Genomic DNA, 21,549 nt, shown 5'->3' on the forward strand with positions numbered 1-21,549 from the left:
GATGGTAGGTTGGTGAAAGCAGCAAGTACAGAGGTTCTGTAGTCACATTTATGATCTGATATGAGCGCCCTTTCATTCAGTCTGGGCTTCTCAGTGCATAATTAACGTGTAGCTAGTAGTGACACAAAGAATTCAGTTAATTGATGTAGTTGTGTATACCAGTCAGATACCTCCATTTTCGCCACTGGTTGGGTTACACACTATAAATCAAATGGTTTCTGCTTTTCAGCCCATTTGTCAGCCGTCCAGTTGAAGCAATCCAAAAGTTGTGTTTAAAGGTGTACCTGCATTTGTCTCTTCAGGGGGAATCCCATTCCAATTGGAACCAATATAATCATACCTTGACAGATGTAGTATGCCTCAGTTAGGGGTTCAGGAAGTGACATGCAGGGCTCTGTATTAGCGCCATCCATGCGCATGGACATCTGTTCTTTAATTAACATGCCTACAGACTGATCCAGAGCTGACCCCTTGTCTCTTTTGAGATTGTAATTTTAATTTTTCCTAAATATATTTTCCCACAGTGTGCAAGGGAAATGGCATCACCAAAATCTACAGGGTTTAAACCTTGTGGGGAATGTTGCAATCAAATGCCTGTGTCAGACTTCTGTATGTTTTGCCTAGCATTGTACCAAAAGTCAAAGGCCTACAGTGACTGCCCCTTTATGCACCCCAAGGCCATCAGTGATCGGGAAACAAGGCTGTTTGTCACAAAGGACCGTAAGACTACACGTTGTGACTGGTTGAGCAAAAAGAGGAAGTCCTTGTCCCGCTCACAAGGTCATTTCTGCAACAAAAAGTCATTGTTATCCTAATTTTTGCACAAGTCAAAGAAAAAGCACAAGAAGTCAAAGTGTGACTCGACCCTGTCATGCCACTCTCGATATCCTGAGAAGGCACCCAGTGTCATTTGCCTCCCAGTCTTGCTCCTGAAGCGGCTCCCCTTCAGAACTGATTCTGACCCTTGTCCTGCAGCAACCTGAATTCCCAGGGCCTTCAGTGATGCAGCAAATTGAGGAATTTCAAAAAGATATGCAGCAGCTTTTTGGCACATAACTGGTTTCCTCTGGCACGACTGCAGGCATCCAAGGAGCCAAGAGGTCTTCCAAAGGGGCTTCTACCGTCATGTCCGCCCTCAGAGTCAGATGGGCCCTCTGGCTTTGTTCCAAATTCTGGACTGACCTCAGTACCAGTTCCCTCTCTGGTGCCAGAACCCACACCAGAATATGATCCACTGACGCTGGTGCTATTGACACCAGATGATGGCAACCAACTCATAGTGCTGTCCGTCACCACGACTGCCAAGCCTCAGCCTCAACTGAGGCTGTGCGCTGCTTTGACGGAGATGCAGCGCTTTAGCCACCCTTCTGATTCCAATATGGTGCCTTTCGCTCATAGAAAAGCTAATTTCCTACTAGAATTGTTTGGTACAGATCCTGGTAATAGTGGCTTTAATGCTGGGGCTGAGTTGGTATGGCCTTATTAATAGGATAATTGATTTGAAGATCTCCAGGATGTCAATGGTCTGGATACTTTCCCAGATACTGGATCGGTTTCACCTCCGGGCCTTGCCACAGAAGAAAGTGCCTCCTTTGCAGTGGTTGTTCTGAGGGCAGTTAGAGTTCTTGATCTTTTTCTCCCTACTCAGGAAGTGAAGGCCAATGTCTTCAGACTGGTTACACAAGTTGTGAGCCTCTAATTACCTTTAATGAGGCTTAGATAACTTTTGGGAACCTGGGCTATACTCTGTTCAGGCCTCCTGTCAAAGGGCAGGTTGTCAGGGCCATTGCCCTGCTCCGGGCGATTAAGACTTTTCTTCCAGCACCCAACTCCTGAGAGCCTTGTGATGCAGGCTTCAGCCAGCAAGGGTAGCCCGCATTTGTTCGTGATTACTGTCTCTGACAGGGAATTAAGGAGGTAGAGACCCTTAGAAAAAGGGTCTTTTCAGCCACAAATTTGGCCCTTTGTTCTGTGACCTTTGACCCTGTCACCAGGCAGGTCGCTCCCCCCATCTGCCACGCAGCCCCCTGTGGGTTGAACCTCCGTTGCCACTTTTGCCGCCTGACTACTCGCTCCCTTTTTTCTATTCCCCTGAGCTTGTGCTTCTGTGCCACTTGTTTTTTTAATTCTGTGCCCCTGTGTTTTGCTTTCTGTACCCCTTTGCCCTATTGTCCCTCTCCCGCCGTCTTTTCCCGCCGTTTTTTCCCCTGGGTTTTTCACCGGGTTTTTCCCTTGCTGCTGAGCCCCTGCTGCCCTGCCCCCTTCACTCCCATTGGCCGCCCCGCTCCCACCTCCCAGCTGCTCCTCCCTCCCTCTGCCCTCATATGGAGGCCGCGAAGAAGGCAAGCCCGTCTGCGCCTGTGGTTACTCGCAAATGGCGATTTTCGCCGTTTGCGACTCGCAAACAGTTTGCTACATCTGGCCCTTACTGACAAAATGATTGCAGTTTGGTATTTCCGCAAGTACTGTGATATGTGCTCATGCCTCCTTTCACTGAAAGAACTGAAGATTTGGCAGTGAGTCTTAGCTAACCAGATTTCTTCGTCTCTGAGCCATCTGCTGGGCCCTCTCTGTGTGGGGCCAAACAAGTTAACCAGGCGTTATGTTGCTGACCACTAGTGGTGTCTCCGTCCATTGGTGGTTTGGTCAGTTTTCACCTTTTGGAGAATGCTGTTAGTGGATTTGTTTGCTAATCGGTAAAAAAGTCTCTGTCATTTGTTTTGTGCCCTGTAAGTTCAGTTACGGATGCCCCCAGGGATGCTTTTAGGATCCAGTGGGAATTTGATGTTCAATACGTATTACAACCTATTTTTGTAATTCAGGGCATAGATGAACGGAGGGGAAAAGGGACTTTAAACTGGTACTGCTGAAGCAGTTTGCCTTCCTTTCCTCCATCTGTTCTGGATAGACCTCCTGTCATATCACAGCAGAGTGCCAGAGTCCTGCTTTCAAACCTTCTCAGCTTGCACTCCTGTGCTTGGATATCAAGCGGAGTAATCAGAGTACCTTTAATTTGGTATTAGATGTGATTACTCTTGACATTCTTCTGATAAATCAGTTTATTGTAACCCCTGGTCATGCTTTGTAACATCTTTTGAAGAGGAAAAGATTGTTCCTCCTAGTAACCGCCTTTCCCTTGTTTTGAGGTTTACATTATCCTTGACCCAGCAAACCTTTGGTTTAGACACTGTAAAATGTTAACCCTCCTTGTTTGTATCATCAGTTGGGATCTGTTTCATTTTCTCCATTGATCACGCCTGAATGGGATTTGTTTTGATTGTTGCCTTTTTTTTTGTTGCTGTGGACTACTTTCAGACACATACAATAGTATTCCTCTTTGCTATCACCTGGGAACACTAGGTGAGGGAAATGTAGGCCCTTTCTGTCCATCTGCCTTTCACTTCTTTCTTTCCAGTCAAGTTGGTGCTTGCAGTCAAGCCTGTTCGTTTAAAGTCCCAATTCCAGGTGTAAGGTGACTTTTTCTGCAGTTCCCCAAGGGGTGCCTATTTTGGATATTTGCCAACCTACAACACCTTGGCCCACTCCTTCACCTGTCATTACTGCCTTGACTTCCAGATGGGGCATCTTGCCAGGTGTGTACTGCATAGCTTTATGGTGTAACAGCCGTCTGCCCCTTGTGGAACTGCTTTATTAGGGATTCATAAGGTGCAGAATCCATCAAGTTACTCACCTTGGTAAAACACTTTGTGGTGGATACGCTATCTTCCCCCTTATTCCTCAACCCCCACCATTCTCCCATTCTGATAAGTGGGTTTACATTTCTTTTAAAAGGTTTTAAGTTAGCATTCTGTTGTTGTACACTGTCATCAATACCATTGTTTTTTGCATCACCCTTTGAAAAACAGGATGTGATCTTGTGCCAGCACTCAGGTGGCGCCTTTCCTGACATTGTGTTGTCATATGTGAGGGGAGTTACCAGTGCTGCAGCTATGTGACTTTGACTTCACCTTTAGGTCATGGGATGTTAGTCCAATATTTTAAAGATGTAGTCTGGTATCTGGAGGAGATTTTAAAAGTGGGAGATTTGTGGAAAGAAAAATTACCTACTGAAAGATACTTACCAAAATGTAAGTTACTTGTGTTATGTGTGAGACATCTGCTCTGATCAGATGGGCACAGTGTTGAGTATGTCTGACAGATTATGGCTCCAAGCTGTATTGAAGTGTCCCGTCCTTGTCTAGCACCAGGGTATGTTTCAAAAATTAAAACATCTGCAGAGTTGCAAAGGTATGCTTGAGAAGCATTGTTCTTTCTGGGTAGCTATTTTCCGTACTTCAGAAATGTATGCTTAAGAGTGTAAGTGCTGTCTGTTCACTGGGTTATGCACCCTTTTGGAAAGAGTTGTTAAATTTTAATTTTTTAGTGGGGTATTGGAAAAGTTGCTACACTTTGGCTGATCACCTGGAAGTTGGAAAATGTTGTGCTCGATAAAGTACCTTCAATTTGTTGTATTTCGCTTTTTTTAGGAGAAATTCGTTGTTCTGAAAATTCCTACTTTTGCCAGGCAGCCCGACAGCTTGCATCTGTCCCATCTTCTCAACTCTGTGTTAAACTGGCCAGTGGGGGAGACCCTACATATGCCTTTAACATTCGTTTTACTGGAGAAGAAGTGCATGGAACAAGTAAGTAAGAGGTTTGTAGTTTTGAATGGAAATGGTTATGGTGCTTTATTGACTTTAATCCGACAACACTCAAATATGGCTATATTGAACCTGTCAGTTGCTACTCAGATGGTCATTGTACCTGCTAAGGGGTGTAATCTTGAGGTTACAAATTCATATCTGAGCAGATTGACTGTTCTTTTCATCCTGTGGAATTCCATTCAAATTAATGCTGTTGAGTTCGGGAAGACAGTAACATATGCTACAAAACTGTTTGCATTAAAGCAAGAGTTTTACAGTTGAACTGTTAACATTTTGTAAATCAGTTGCACATCAGTGCTCCATAATAACGTGCTTGCTCATTCCTTTGGGTGCCCACATCCCTAATTTGATGCTGAATGTCAAGACTTGCAGTGTTATTTAAAAAACTACTTGCCTTCCTCAAAGCTACCCTAGCGTTTGTGCTAACTGAAAGGACAGGGTTTTTGAAAAGTAGCGAATATAACTACAGTGGTCTCGAGCAATGTTTACAGTCAATGGGAAATGACTTGGCTGAGATTCTCCTTTATCAAATGGGCCAGAAGAGAAAAGCATCCTCTTTTTTCAATCAAAGCGTCTCTTAAAAAGGACTTATTCTGATCAATTCTTCTACATACAGATTCCTCACCTGTAGAACAATCCCAGGTGTCACACTGGATCTGGAAGCTTCAAAGCATTGAGGTTGCTAGTAGAGGGTGCTGGACACGGTCAGCACAAGAAATGACCTCATAATGCCACTGAGGCCATGTAGTGCCTACCATGACACACCAGCGTCAGTTCAGATCTGTAGCTTCACCCCGAGAGAAATATTTCCTTATAAATTCCTTACTAATGTAATACCACATTTATTTTTAAATGCCCTCCCTCAAATAAGTCAAGATGTAAGTCTTCAATGGATTGTGAAAGAAAAATGTATTATAGATCCCCATGTAATTTGCTAGTGATGTGTAGGCTGCAACCACAACACTAAGTTGTGCTCCTCATGCCTCAGCATTGAACGCTAAGGCCATTAAAGAGTGTGAGGCCAAACTGTTTATAGCCCTGACAACGAATGATCGACACCTTAGTAAACTATCTCACTGCGCCCGTACTCCATCGACATCATGAGCCACGAGCGACAAAAGCACAAGAAGAAGTCCATGAAGCAGTCTTGAGGTAGGTGGTCTCATCGATTTTTCACCTCTAACAGGGCCCTCGGAGCCAGAGCTCATTGGTATCCCCTCAGAGGATCCTCTGCATAGCCCTGCTTTCCCCATGGAGCCAGCTCCGAGTAGAGCTCCTGTTCCAAAGATGCTGATATCTCCTCAGCACTTCCCAACTTCCTGGTGCGCATCCTGCAGCCTTTCCCAATGCCTTGCATGCCTTATTCGCTAGAGCGTCAAACCATCCGGCACCCCTTGGGCCCAGTGGCGCTGCAATGTTTTCCACTTTTCAAGCCCTTAGTGGGCCATTACTTTGGAGCTGATGCCATACTACGTTGACACAGCAGTTCACTTTTTGGTGCTGCAACTGGTGCTGTTCACGGCTCCACCATCACCACTGCCAACTCCACCTCTCCTTGGACCTACTACCTGGCCATTCTGCAACAGGAGGTGACAGCATTACTTCTCTAAGGAGCATTGGAGTTAGTGCCAGGGAAGTGAAAGTGCCAAGGTTGTTACACACATTACTTCCTTGTGCCCAAGAAGGATGGTGGACTGCACCCTATCCTGGATCTCAGGTGTCTGAACTTCTTCCTCACAAAAGAAAAGTTCAAGGCTCAGGTTCAGGTCCCGGCTCAGGTTCTATTAATGTTGTGGTTTGAAGACTGAATTCTGTTCCTAGACTTGCAGGATGCGTACTTCCACATCCCTATCTTACAGTCTCATCAGAAGTACCTGCGGTTTGTGGTGGGCTCTGTGCACTACCAGTTTGCAGTATGACCCTTTGGTTTGACATCAGCACCTCAAATCTTCACGAAGGTGATGGCAATGGTGGTAGCCCGTCTCATAAGGTCGGGCATCCCCATCTTGCCCTACCTGGATGATGGACTCCTGAAAGCCAATTCCCCAGAGTTGGTGTCCTGCCATTTGCGTCCACAGCATCTCTGCTGTTTGACCTGGGCTTTTCGATCAACAAGCCCAAATCCCATCTGTGGCCCTCCCAGTAAATTCAGTTCATAGAGTCACTTCTATGCGCCTTCCCACCTTCACAGAGAGTCCAAAGCATCCAACAAATGATTCTGCTCTTTCAGCCAGGTGAGAGAATTCCATTCCTGAGAGTTATGTGATTCCTACATCTGCTGGCTTCCTGAATTCTCCTAGTCAGACGCGCATGATGTCATGAGGGCCCTGCATTTGTGCCTCCGCAAACAACGACTAAAGTACCAGGGAGATCTGACGTCTCCCCCAGTACTGTGTGAAAAATTGGTTGGTGGGGAAAGGAGGCAAACATGACACACAGAATGTCCTTCACTCCTCTGCTGGCTGTGGTTACAGTAGTGACGAATGCCTCAACCCTGGAGTGGGGTGCTCATCCGGAGGATCTGGCGATCAAGGACCTTTGGTCTCCAGAGGAACAGGTGCTTCACATCATCCTGGTAGAATTACAGGCAGTTCGGCTGGCACTCAAGGCGTTCCTCCCCTCCATTGTTGATCAGTGTAGGAAGCTGGCTCTGTATATACTATATCAAAATGAGCTATAGTGTGCACAGAGCCCAGGGGTTCCCCAAGAGGCTTGACAGAGGCAATAATAGATAATACTAATGCTCTATTTGTGGTAATTTGGTCAAGCAGTTAGGCTTATCAGAGGGTAGTGTTAAGCATTTGTTGTACACACACAACCAATAAATGAGAACACACACTCAATGACTTAACTCCAGGCCAGTAGGTTTTTATATAGAAAAATATTATTTTGTTTATTTTTAGAACCACAAGATTCATTTAGCAGGTAAGTACATTAAATGTAAGGTACTTTGCATAGGTATAGTTCGAACTTTGAATCAACATAGTAACGTACACAGTTTTTCTTAAAATGGCAATAAGCTACGTTAAAAGTGGACACAGTGAAAATGTCAACAGTTCCTGGGGGAGGTAAGCACAGTTTGGTTAATACGGTAAGTAAAGCACTTACAAGTTCAGTCTCCAGGGCATAAGTAGCCCACCGTTGAGGGCTCAAGTCAACCCCCAACACCCAGCGCCAGCAACACAGGGCCCAGGTGCAGAGGTCAAAGAGGAGCCAAAATAACATGGGCACCCATGGAGACAGGTGGTGCACCGGTTCCAGTCTGCTGGCAGGTAAGTACCCGCGTCCTTGGGGGGGACACACCAGGGGGATTTAATAAAGCACTGGTGGGGCTCAAGTAGGCACACAAAACACACCCTCAGCGGCACAAGGGCGGCTGTGTGCAGTGGGCAAACAGGGCGTCGGGTTTGCAATAGGATTCAATGGATGGACCCAGGGGTCACAGTGGGGGCTTCTCGGACCAGCCACCGACTGGGCAAGGGTGAGGGCCGCCTGCTGGTCACTGCTGCACCGGTGGTCGGTTTCTCACGGGCCTGGAGGCTGCGGGTGCAGTGCTTCTCCAGACGTCAGATATCTTTGTCGTGAGCAGTTGCGGTCAGGGGGGGGGGTCCTGGGGATTCCATCTGCAGGCATCATCGTGGAGGTGCAGAGGTCAGACCAGGGTGGACACGTCGTCGAAGTAACCTTGGGATCCTCTCTGGGTCGTTGGTTTCTCTGGACACGGGCCAGGGGCGTCGGGTGCAGAGTGGTGGGGATTCACGCTTCTGGAGTGAGGTGGGAGTCCCTTTAAAGATGGTTTCTTCTTTCTTTGGTTAGACAGGTCCGCTGTCAACGAGAGTTCTTGATCCTTTGTAGTTGCAGGGCAGACCTCTGAGTCGGCAGAGATCGCTGGGCCCACAGGATGCATCGCTGGTGCAGGTTCTATGAAGTTGGAGGCAGGCCGGTAGGGCTGGAGCCAAAGCATTTGTCATCTTCCTTCTTCTCTGCTGGGTTTTTCAGCTAGGCAGTCCTTTTTCTTTGTAGGTCATGAATCTGAAAACCTGGGTTCAGGGTCGCCCCTAAATACTGAATTTAGTGGTGTGTTAGGGTCACAGGGCAGTAGCTAATGGCTACTGACCTTGAGGGTGGCTACTCCCTCCTTGTTCTCCCTCCCTTTGGGGAGGGGAGCACATCCCTATCCCTATTGGGCTAAATCCTCCAAACCAAGATGGAGGATTTGCCAAGGAGGGGGTCACTTCAGCTCTGGTCACCTTAGGGGTGGACCTGGCTGAGGGGGTGACTCCTCCTTGTTTTTCACATTATCTCCCCGGACTTGCCGCCAAAAGTGGGGGCTGTGTCTGGTGGGTTGGTATCTCCACTAGCTGGAGTGTCCTGGGGTGCTGTAACACCAGGCTTGAGCCTTTGAGGCTCACCGCCAGGTGTTACAGTTCCTGCAGGGGGAGGTGTGAATCACCTCCACCCAGGACAGGCTTTGTTTCTGACCTCAGAGTGCACAAAGGCACTCACCCCATGTGGTCAGAAACCCGCCTGGAAGTGGCAGGCTGGCACAGACCGGTCAACCTTGCACTAGCAGTTGGGCTAACATACAGGGGGCATCTCCAAGATGCCCTCTGTGTGCATTTCTCAATAAATCCCACACTGACATCAGCATGGGTTTATTGTGCTGAGAAGTTTGATACCAAACTTCTCAGTATTCAGTGCAGCCATTAAGGAACTGTGGAGTTAGTTTTTGATAAACTCCCATACCATATGCTCAGTATGGCTACTCTGCACTGATAATGTCTGAGAATTGACTTAGACACTGTAGGGGCATAGTGCTCTTGTAGCTATGCTCTCACCTGTGGAATAGTTGTAGGAGGCTGGCCTGGCATGTAGTGGGTACCAGAGGTACTTAGACCTTGGGCCAGGTCCAGTTATCCCTTATTAGTGTAGAAGAGTTATTTCTAGCAGCTTAGGCTGATAGAAGGTAGCTATGGCAAAGCAGCTTAGGCTGATCTAGGAGCCATGTAAAGCTCCTACTATACCACTGGTGCCATATGCACAATATCATAAGAAAACACAATACACAGATATACTAAAAATAAAGGTACATTATTTTTATGACAGTATGCCAAAAGTATCTCAGTGAGTACCCTCAGTATTAGGATAATATATATACACAAGATATATGTACACAAACCAAAATTATGCGGGTTATAGCAAAAGGAAGTAATGCAAGCAATGTAAAGTTACAGTAAATTGCAATAGGAGCACATAGGTATAGGGGCAACACAAACCATATACTCCAAAAGTGGAATGCGAACCACAAATGGACCCCAAACCTATGTGAGCTTGTAGAGGGTCGCTGGGACTGTAAGAAAACAGTGAGGGTTAGAAAAATAGCCCACCCCAAGACCCTGAAAGGTAGGTGTAAAGTGCACCTACTACCCCCCGAAAGCACAGAAGTCGTGATAGGGGGATTCTGCAAGGAGAACGAACACCAGCAATGCAACAATAGTGGATTTCCGGACCTGAGTACCTGTAAGACAAGGGGACCAAGTCCAAGAGTCGCGACAGTGTCGAGAGTGGGCAGGAGCCCAGGAAATGCCAGCTGAGGGTGCAAGGAAGCTGCCACCGGGTGGAAGAAGCTTGGTGTTCTGCAAGAACGAAGAGGACTAGGAACTTCCCCTTTGGAGGATGGATGTCCCACGTCATGAAGAAGCTTGCAGAGGTGTTCCCACGCAGAAACACCGCAAACAAGTCTTGCTAGATGCAAGGGTCACGGTTAGGGTTTTTGGATGCTGCTGTAGCCCAAGAGGGACCAGGATGTCGCCACTTGGATGAGGAGACAGAGGGGGTGCCCAGAAAGTCAGGGAGCCCTCACAGAAGCAGGCAGCACCCGCAGAAGTACCTGAACAGGCACTTGAAAGAAGAGTGAACTGGAGTCCACGCGAAGTCACAAAAGGGAGTCCCACGACGCCGGAGGACAACTCAGAAGGTTGTGCACTGCAGGTTAGGGTGTCGGAGACCCAGGCTTGGCTGTGCACGAAGGAAATCCTGGAAGAGTACACAGGAGCCGGAGCAGCTGCAAATCACGTGGTACCCAGCAATACAGTCTAGCGTGGGGAGGCAAGGACTTACCTCCACCAAACTTGGACTGAAGAGTCACTGGGCTGTAGGAGTTACTTGGACAGAGTTGCTGAGTTCCAGGGACCACGCTCGTCATGCTGAGAGGGGACCCAGAGGACCGGTGATGCAGTCTTTTGTTGCCTGCGGTTGCAGGGGGAAGATTCCGTTGACCCACAGGAGATTTCTTCAGAGCTCCTGGTGCAGAGAGGAGGCAGGCTACCCCCAGAGCATGCACCACCTGGAAACAGTCGAGAAAGCCGGCAGGATGAAGCGATACAAGGTTGCTAGTAGTCGTCTTGCTACTTTGTTGCGGTTTTGCAGGCGTCCTGGGCAGTCATCGGTCGATCCTTTGGCAGAAGTTGAAGAGGGAGATGCAGAGGAACTCTGGTAAGCTCTTGCATTCGTTATCTGGTGAGATCCCCAAAGCAGAGACCCTAAATAGCCAGAAAAGGAGGTTTGGCTACCTAGGAAAGAGGATTGGCTACCAAGAGAGGTAAGAGCCTATCAGAAGGAGCCTCTGACGTCACCTGCTGGCACTGGCCACTCAGAGCAGTCCAGTGTGCCCCCAACACCTCTGTTTCCAAGATGGCAGAGGTCTGGGACACACTGGAGGAGCTCTGGGCACCTCCCCTGGGAGGTGCAGGTCAGGGGAGTGGTCACTCCCCTTTCCTTTGTCCAGTTTCGCTCCAGAGCAGGGCTGTGGGATCCCTGAACCGGTGTAGACTGGCTTATGCAGAGATGGGCACCATCTGTGCCCATCAAAGCATTTCCTGAGGCTGGGGGAGGCTACTCCTCCCCAGCCCATCATTTCTTCAAAGGGAGAGGGTGTAACACCCTCTCTCAGAGGAAATCCTTTGTTCTGCCTTCCTGGGCCAGGGCTGCCTGGACCCCAGGGAGGCAGAAACCTGTCTGAGGGGTTGGCAGCAGCAGCAGCTGCAGTGCAAACCCTGAAAAGGCAGTTTGGCAGTACCCGGGTTCTGTGCTAGAGACACGGGGGATCATGGAAATGTCCCCCCAATGCCAGAATGGCATTGGGGTGACAATTCCATGATCTTAGACATGTTACATGGCCATGTTCGGTGTTACCATTGTGACGCTGTACATAGGTAGTGACCTATGTACAGTGCACGCGTGTAATGGTGTCCCCGCACTCGCAAAGTCTGGGGAATTTGCCCTGAACGATGTGGGGGCACCTTGGCTAGTGCCAGGGTGCCCACACACTAAGTAACTTTGCACCCAACCTTCACCAGGTGAAGGTTAGACATATAGGTGACTTATAAGTTACTTAAGTGCAGTGGTAAATGGCTGTGAAATAACGTGGACGTTATTTCACTCAGGCTGCACTGACAAGCCTATGTAAGAATTGGCAGAGCTCCCTATGGGTGACAAAAGAAATGCTGCAGCCCACAGGTATCTCCTGGAACCCCAATACCCTGGGTACCTCAGTACCATATACTAGGGAATTATATGGGTGTACCAGTATGCCAATGTGAATTGGTAAATTTAGTCATTAGCCTGTTAGTGACACATTTGGAAAGCAGAGAGAGCATAACCACTGAGGTTCTGGTTAGCAGAGCCTCAGTGAGACAGTTAGACATCACACAGGGAACACATACATATAGGCCACAACTTGTGAGCACTGGGGTCCTGGCTAGCAGGGTCCCAGTGACACATAACAAACATACTGACAACATAGGGTTTTCACTATGAGCACTGGGCCCTGGCTAGCAGGATCCCAGTGAGACAGTGAAAACACCCTGACATATACTCACAAACAGGCCAAAAGTGGGGGTAACAAGGCTAGAAAGAGGCTACTTTCTCACAATAGTGCACCCTGCCTTAGGGCTGTAAGGCCTGCTAGAGGGGGGACTTACCTATGCCAGAGGCAGTGGGTTGTGAGCATGGCACTCTCAGGGGAGTGCCATGTTGACTTAGTCTTTTTCTCCCAACCAGCACAACAAGCTGTGAGGCATTGTGCATGTGCTGAGTGAGGGGTCCCCAGGGTGGCATAACACATGCTGCAGCCCTTAAAGACCCTCCCTGGCATCAGGGCCCTTGGTACCAGGGGTACCAGTTACAAAGGACTTACCTGAGTGCCAGGGTTGTGCCAGTTGTGGAGACAAAGGTACAGTTCAGGGAAAGAACACTGGTTCTGGGGGCTGGTTAGCAGGGTCGCAGCATACTTTCACTCAAAGCTGGCATCAACAAAAGGCAAAACATTAGGGGATGACCATGCCAGCAGTCACAATTTCCTCCACAGACTAACCTTTCCCAAGAGAGTCTTCATTTTCTAAGTGGAAGAACCTGGAAAGGCCATCTGCATTGGCATGGGCAGTCCCAGGTCTGTGTTCCACTACAAAGTCCATTCCCTGTAGGGATATGGACCACCTCAATAGTTTAGGGTTCTCTCCTTTCATCTGCATGAGCCATCTGAGAGGTCTGTGGTCAGTTTGAACTATAAAGTGAGTACCAAACAGGTATGGTCTCACCTTTTTCAGTGACCAAACCACGGGAAAGGCCTCCCTCTCAGTGGCACTCCAACGCTGCTCCCTGGGGAGTAACCTCCTGCTAATGAAAGCAACAGGCTGGTCAAGGCAATCATCATTGGTTTGGGACAGGACTGCTCCTATCCCACGTTCAGAGGCATTTGTCTGCACAATGAATTGATTAGAATAATATGAAGCTTTCAGAACTGGTGCTGAGCACATAGTTTCTTTTAGGATGTCAAAGGCCTTTTGACAGTGTAAGGTCCAGTTAACTTTCTTGGGCATTTTCATGGAGGTACGTTCTGTAAGGGGAGTCACTATTGATCCATATCCCTTCACAAACCTCCTGTAGTGTCCAGTCAAGCCAAGGAATGCCCTGACTTGAGTCTGGGTTTTTGGAGCTTCCCAGTACAGAATTGTCTGGATCGTGGGTTCCAAGGGCTGCACTTGCCCTCCACCCACAAGGTGGCCCCAGTATGCAACTGTTCCCTGCCCTATCTGGCATATGGATGCCTTGATAGTGAGGCCTGCTGCTTGCAGGGCCTGCAAAAACCTTCTTCAGGTGGACCAGGTGATCCTGCCATTGGGAGCTAGACAGCAATATCATCTAGATATGCTGCACTAAAGGACTCCAAGCCAGCTAGGACTTGATTCACCAACCTTTGGAAGGTGGCAGGGGCATTCTTTAAGCCAAAGGGCATAACAGTAAACTGATAATGCCCATCAGGTGTTGAGAATGCTGTTTTCTCCAGGTGGCATCCTAATTTGCCAGTACCCTGCAGTTAAGTCACAGGTACACAGAAATTTGGCTGCACCTAACTTATCAATCAGCTCGTCTGCTCTGGGTATGGGTTGAACATCTGTCTTGGTGACAGAATTGAATCCTCTGTACTCCACACAAAACCTAATCTCTATCTTTCCATCTTTGGTGTGAGGTTTGGGGACGAAGACCACTGGGCTAGCCCAGGGACTGTCAGAGTGCTCTATCACTCCCAAATCCAGCATCTTGTGGACTTCCACTTTGATGCTTTCTTTGACTTGGTCAGAATGTCTGATTATTGTGTTTTTGGCAGGTTAACTGCCTCCTGTGTCCACATTATGGGTCCACAGATGTTTGACCGGGGTCAAAGAAAAGAGCTCAGCATACTGTTGTAGGACTTGCCTACAGTCTGCTTGCTGTTGGGCAGAGAGGGTGTCTGAATAGACAGCTCCATCTACCGATCCATCCTTAGGGTCAGTTGAGAGGAGGTCAGGGAGAGGGACACTCTCTGCTTCTTGATCCTCATCAGTAACCATCAACATGATTATGTCTGCCCTGTCATTGCAGAGCTTTAGGCGGTTAACATGGATCACCCTTTTGGGTGTCCTGCTAGTGCCCAGGTCCACTAGGTAAGTGACCTGGCTCTTTTTCTCTAACACCGGGTAAAGGTCACTCCATCTGTCCTGGAGTTCCCTCCTAGCCCAGAGGGCAGGGTGCAGGTACCTTTGTGTGAGGGCACCCCTGCATGAGCAGAAGTGCCCCTACGAACTCCAACTCCATTACACTGGACTTCGTAAGTGCGGAAAAGCCATTTTACCATTGTACTGGACACAGGCCACTAACTGTGTCCAGCTACATAATGGTAACTCCGAACCTGGGCATGTTTGGTGTAGGAAGTTGGCTCTGTATATACTACTTCAAAGTAAGAAATAGCGTGCACAGAGTCCACGGGTTCCTCTTTGAGGTAAGATAGTGGCAAAATTAGATAATTATTTTCCCCGGTTTATGGTAGTGTGGTCGAGTAGTAGGCTTATCAGAGGTTAGTGTTAAGCATTTGTTGTACACACACAGGCAATAAATGAGGAACACACACTCAAAGACTTACTCCAGGCTAATAGGTTTTTATATTGAAAAATATCTTTTCTTAGTTTATTTTAAGAACCACAGGTTCCAGATTTGCAGTAAACACTTTAAATGCAAGGTACTTCACTTAGATACTTAAGGAACTTTGAATAAAAGCAATATCATATACAGTCTTTATAAATGGCAATAAGCTATTTTCAAATTGGAGACTTCATGCAAAAATCAACAGTTCCTGGGGGAGGTAAGTAAAGGTTAGATTAGGAGGTAATTAAAACACTTACAAGTCCCACCGTTGGGGGGTTCAAGGCAACCACAAAGTTACCACACCAGCAGCTCAGAGCCGGTCAGGTGCAGAGGTCAAAGATATGCCCAAAACACATAGGCGCCTATGGAGAACAGGGGTGCCCCGGTTCCAGTCTGCCAGCAGGTAAGTACCTGCGTCCTCGGGGGCAGACCAGGAGGGTTTTGTAGAGCACTGGGGGGGACACAAGTAGGCACAAAAAACACACCCTCAGCTGCACAGGGGCGGCTGGGTGCAGCATGCAAAGCAGGCGTCGGGTTTCAGGTAGAAAACAATGGAGGGACCCGGAGGTCACTCTAGCGGTGCAGGCAGCCACAGCGGGGGGGGGCTTCTCGGGACAGCCACCACCTGGGCTAGGCAGAGGGTCGTCTGGGGGGTCACTCCTGCGCTGAGGTTCGGTTTCTTCAGGTCCTGGGGGCTGCGGGTGCAGTGTTGGTTCCAGGTGTCTGGTCCCTTGTTACAGGCAGTCACGGTCAGGGGGAGCCTCTGGTTTCTCTCTACAGGTGTCGCTGTTGGGGGCACAGGGGGGTCGTCTCTGGTTACTCACGGGCTGGCAGTCGCCGGGGAGTCCTCTTTGAGGTGTTGGTTCTCTGAATCTCGAGCCGGGGGTGTCGGGTGCAGAGTGAGAAGTCTCACGCTTCCGGCGGGAAACGTGCAGTTTTTGGAAGTTGCTTCTTTGTTGCAAAAAAGTAGCTGGTTTGGAGCAGGACCGCTGCTCATGGGAGTTTCTTGGTCCTTTAGTCCAGGGCAGTCCTCTGAGGCTTCAGAGGTCACTAGTCCCTGTCGGATGCTTCGCTGGTTGCAGGTTTTCGAAGTTGGAGACAGGCCGGTAGGGCTGGGGCCAAAGCAGTTGTCGTCTTCCTCCTTCTCTGCAGGTTTGTAGGTCAGCAGTCCTTCTTGTTTCTTCAGGTTGTAGGAATCTGATTTCCTGAGATCTGGGGTGCCCCTAAATACTGAATTTAGGGGTGTGTTTAGGTCTGGGAGGGCAGTAGCCAATGACTACTGTCCTTGAGGATGGCTACACCCTCTTTGTGCCTCCTCCCTGTGGGGAGGGGGGCACATCCCTAATCCTATTAGGGGAATCCTACAAACTCAAGATGGAGGATTTCTAAAGGCAGGGTTCACCTCAGCTCAGAACACCTTAGGGGCTGTCCTGACTGGTGGGTGACCCCTCCTTGTTTTTCTCATTATCTACTCCAGCCTTGCCACCAAAAGTGGGGGCACTGGCCGGATGGGCAGGCATCTCCACTAGCTGGGATGCCTTGAGGCGCTGTAACAAAAGGGGTGAGCCTTTGAGGCTCAACGCCAGGTGTTACAGTTCCTGCAGGGGGAGGTGTGAAGCACCTCCACCCAGTACAGGCTTTGTTCCTGGCCACAGAGTGACAAAGGCACTCTGCCCATGTGGCCAGCAACATGTCTGGTGTGTGGCAGGCTGGCAGAAACTGGTCAGCCTACACTAGAAGTCGGATTGGTATTCAGGGGGTATCTCTAAGATGACCTCTGGGTGTATGTTACAGTAAATTGCACACTGGCATCAGTGTGCATTTATTGTGCTGAGAAGTTTGATACCAAGCATCCCAGATTTCAGTGTAGCCATTATGGATCTGTGGAGTTTGTACTTGACAAACTCCCCGACCGTATACTCTTATGGCTACCCTGCACTTACAATGTCTAAGTTTTAGTTTAGGCACTGTAGGGGCATAGTGCTCATGCACATATACCCTCACCTGTGGTATAGTGCACCCTGCCTTAGGGCTATAAGGCTTCCTAGATAGGTGACTTATCTATGCCACAGGCAGTGGGATGGGGGGCATGGCACCCTGAGGGGAGTGCCATGTTGACTTAGTAATTTTCTCCCCACCATCACCCACAAGCTGTGAGGCAGTGTGCATGTGCTGAGTGAGGAGTCCCCAGGGTGGCATAACACATGCTGCAGCCCTTAAATAACCTCCCTGGCATCAGGGCCCTTGGTACCAGAGGTACCAGTTACAAAGGACTTACCTGAGTGCCAGGGTTGTGCCAGTTGTGGAGACAAAGGTACAGTTTAGGGAAAGAACACTGGTGCTGGGGCCTGGGTAATAGGGTCCCAGCACTCTTTCAATCAAAACTTAGCATCAGCAAAGGCAAAAAGTGAGGGGGTAACCATGCCAAGGATGCATTTCCTTACACTTGGTATCAAACATGTCGAAATCATACCCCAATACTGTTGTCAGTATTGGTTGTATGATTCCATGCAGTCTGTGGGCTCCTTAGAGGACCCCCAGCATTGCTCCTACCAGTCTTCTGGGTTTTTCCGGGCAGCCCATGCTGCTGCCACCCCTTAGACAGGTTTCTGCCCCCCTTCTGCTTGACCAGCTCACGCAGAGAAAGGCAGAACAGCTGATTTCCTGTGAGAGAAAGAAGCAACTCCCTCTCCCTTGTAAATAGGTATTACATGGCTTGGGAGGGGTAGTTTTCCCAAGCCACTGGTATGCTTTGAAGGCCACATTTGGTGACCTCCTTGTATAAACCGGGTTGCATCAGTCCAGGGACCCCAGGTGCCTGCTCGGGTGTGAAACTGAACAAAGGAAAGGGAAGTGACCACTCCCCTGTCCATCACCAACCAGGGGTGGTGCCCAGAGCTGCTTCTCCAGGTGGCCACTTGGTTCTGCCATCTTGAATCCTAGATGTGCAGAGGCCCCTGGGAGCAACGGAGTAGCCAGGTGAGGTAGGTGACCTCACAGCCCCCTCCTGATAGGTGACCAATCCCCCTTCCTGGGCTATTTAGGGTCTCCCTCTTGGGTGGGTGCTCAGATTCGATGCTCAAGATTCCAGCAGGACTCCTCTGCAACGTTTACTTCGACTTCTGGCCACTGGAACTGCGATTGGACACTTCAGGAACCAACAATTTGCAAATCCAGCAGCGACTCCGCTTTGCAACATTGTTTCTCTGGCTCCTTCCAGCAACTGCAACATTTCCCCAGCTGTGCATCCTCTGAGGTCGACGAGAACCCAGCCTGCTCCAAGATGTAAGAAGGAATATCTCTTGGAGTGAAGTAGTCACGCCCCTGCATCTGCAGGCACCAACTGCAACGATGACCAGTTGCATGGATCTTCTCTCCTCCGGAACTGCGTGGATCCTGCATCACAGGTGGTGGTCCCCTTGGTCCTCTCTGCCAGCTGTCCAACTTGGGAGGACCGTACCCCTGTGCACCACTACTCTTGCAGCTACCAAGGCTTGTTGCTCCTCCTGCAAGAGATCTTCAGGCTTCGTGTAGCCCCTGCCCCCCACACTTCTTTCTGCCAAGCACAGTCTCCTCTCTGTTGCTGCAGCGACTCCTTCAGGTGTGCTGAGTGGGCCTCACTGCGACTGCTGTGCCTTCTGCCAGTGTGTTGCCTGTGGGGCTGCCTCCTCTTCTGGTGTTTCTCCTGACCCCTGAGGGTCACCCCGGACTCCCCTCCTTGGGTCGAGTCCCTTGGGCCTTGCTGGTCTTCTCCAGCCTTCCAACACTCCTTTTCCATCTCGTGCATTTGCCAAGGTTTGTTGGTGGTCTTCCTGCACCACTGCAACCCGACAGCCGATGTGCTACACCATCTGCATCACTTCAGGGAGTCCTCTTCATCTCCTGTGCTGCACAGCTGATCATCTTCTTCCCTCGTCGACCTGGTCCTGCATCCACAGAAGGGTGGTAGTGGATCCTGCCACAACAGGGCACACTGTCACGAACTGGACTTGGTCCCCTCACTTTGCAGGTCCTTTTTCGCTAGAATCCACCTTTGGGTTCTCCTAGACTTGTTTGGGTCTTGCACAATCCTTTTCCTAAGTCCTCCTGTTGGGTTTGGGGAACACCAGGTACTTACCTCTGCTCTCCTCATCGCTGGGGGTTACTCTGGTACTCATCTCTTGGGGTTACTAGTTCCTCCAGCTCCCGTCTAAGAATTCCACATCCTTGAGTGGGGAACTGTATTTCGCATTCCACTTTCTTAGTATATGGTTTGGCCTAGGGACCTCCCTGTTTTCTATTGCTTTTGCCAATGCTTATTGTTTTCTATGCTTTTTACTGATTGCTAATGTTTATATAATATTGTGTTTACTTATCGCCAGTTGGGTGATTGTCTATTTGTATTCTAGTATTTGTGTTAACCTAATAAAGTGCCTTTATTTTTTTAACATTCTTTGGTTCTTTCATGTGTGATAGTGCTGTGTGACTATAGTGGTATTGCATAAGCTTTGCATGTCTCCTAGATAAGTTTTGGCTGCTCATCCACATCTACCTCTAGAGAGCCCTGGCTTCCTAGACACTGCCTACACTTCCCTAAAGGGGATACATGGAACTGGTATAGGGTGATAACACCATAGGTATCCACCAGGCCAGCTTCCCACAGTGACGTCATTCGGTTCCACGTGGTCTCATCGTTGGAGCCCTCTGTGACGTCACAGTCGCCTATAAAGGCACCACCCATTCATGCGTACTTCAGTTATTTTCCTTCCGTGCCGATTAAGCACAGATCTACGATAGAGCTTCCCCACTGTCTTTTTTTGACAGGCCTTGTTCGACCTTTTTGCCGAGTATTTTTCGTCTGTGCGAATGATGACTTTGAGTAAATGGGATTTAAGTCATGTAGCGCCTGCCATCGCGCCATGTTGATGACAGATCCCCTTCAGGTATGCCTCTGGTGTCTCGAGTTCGACCACGACTCAGTCGTGCTCGGACTGTCAGGCCATGGCTCTGAAAGCTTTGAGGGAGCGGTCCCTAAAGCTAATGGTGGCCCAGTAGTCGACATCAGCGGGCGTGACTCCCTCAGAGGTCATGGTCCTGGTTGAGAAGGTTGCGGGACTGCTCCAGGAGCCCCAAGTCCTCTTCATCCCAGTCGAGGTTCTCAAGGGACTTGAGGAAGAGGCACAAGAAGAAGAAGATGTCCAAGTGGACTTCTGTTTTGGCTCACCTGTCAGCCGATGAGGCAGCTTGGTAATGACTGGGTCCACAGAATCGTTGCCAGAGCTGACTCTGCACCTTCCTTCTTTTCAGGGAGCCAGAGCGACCCCTGCTCTATTAAATAAACTTTACAAGGCCATTGGTCTTGTATTTGAGCGGGTGACTTCGGCCCCGGCTTCAATGGGGTCTTGGGGATCCGATACTAGATTCGGAGTGGTGCCGGCTTCACACAGTCGACCTATTCTGGCGCCACTCCTGGCACCCACTGATGGTGCAAGCCCCATTCTCATCACCGATGATCCAGAGCCCACCAGTGCCAGATCATTGTGAGCATTTGCTCAGTCAGCCAGTCACTAATGAAGAATGTAAGGAGCCTTTGGACCTTCTAGAAACCCAAATAGAACTTTTGGACTGGTATGAGGAACTCGAAGAGGCCAGGGGACTGGATACCTCTCTGGATACTGGCTTGCTCTCCCCTCATACTGTGGTTATGGAGGAGGGTGCTTCATATTCAATGGTGGTGTAAAGGGCAGCAAAGGTCCTTGACCTCGAACTGCCCTCGGTGCAGCTCTGGACAGAGGTTCTCCAGCCAGGGGCTTCTTCATCCGAACCAATGTTGCCCTTTAATGAAGCCCTTACTGATGTCCTGCTGAAGATGTGGTCCAAACCTAGCACAGGGGCTCCTGTTAACAGGACGATTGGCTCCTGCCATCGCCTGGCACCGGGAGACCCTAGTTTCCTCATGCAACACCCCACCCCGGAGAGCTAGGTAGTCCAGGCATCTGCTTCCCAGGGTCCCTTCTCTTTTGCATCTCCGGATAGGGAATCCAAGAGGCTGGACCATCTTGGTAGGAAAATGTTTTCTTCTAACAGCCTGTCATTGAGCTTGGTATACACCTCATGCCTATTGCGCCGTTATTCCCACACTTTGTGGAATATGGTGGCGGAGGTGCTGCCTCAGGTCCCAGATGACGCGTGGGCCTTTCTCTTTCAAGCAGTTAAGGACAGGTGAGATGCAGCAAAGTTTACCATAAGATGTGGTTTGGACACGATTGACTTGCTGGGTTTGGCAATTTCATCAATAGTGGCACTTTGATGCCACGCCTGGCTGCATACATCTGGCTTTTCAGGGGATGTCCAGGCAACGTTTTTTGGACATGCCCTTCAATGGGTCCTGCCTATTTGGTGAAAAGGCAAATTCAGCTCTGGAGTGCGATACGGGTTCCTGGGC

The 21,549-nt window shown here is 49.3% G+C and overlaps 1 protein-coding gene across 4 annotated transcripts in view; it reads left to right on the plus strand.

Annotated features, from left to right (window-relative positions):
* Window positions 1-21,549, plus strand: part of HECTD4 (HECT domain E3 ubiquitin protein ligase 4) — a 1,724,100-nt gene that overhangs the window by 1,587,280 nt on the left and 115,271 nt on the right. For all 4 annotated transcript variants that reach the window (XM_069214810.1, XM_069214812.1, XM_069214811.1 and 1 more), the window contains one exon: window positions 4,488-4,643. In XM_069214810.1, coding sequence (XP_069070911.1) covers window positions 4,488-4,643 — 156 coding nt within the window. The remainder of the gene's footprint in view (window positions 1-4,487; window positions 4,644-21,549) is intronic.

Source organism: Pleurodeles waltl, chromosome 11 (genome assembly GCF_031143425.1).
Source record: "Pleurodeles waltl isolate 20211129_DDA chromosome 11, aPleWal1.hap1.20221129, whole genome shotgun sequence".
Classification (NCBI taxonomy): domain Eukaryota; kingdom Metazoa; phylum Chordata; class Amphibia; order Caudata; family Salamandridae; genus Pleurodeles; species Pleurodeles waltl.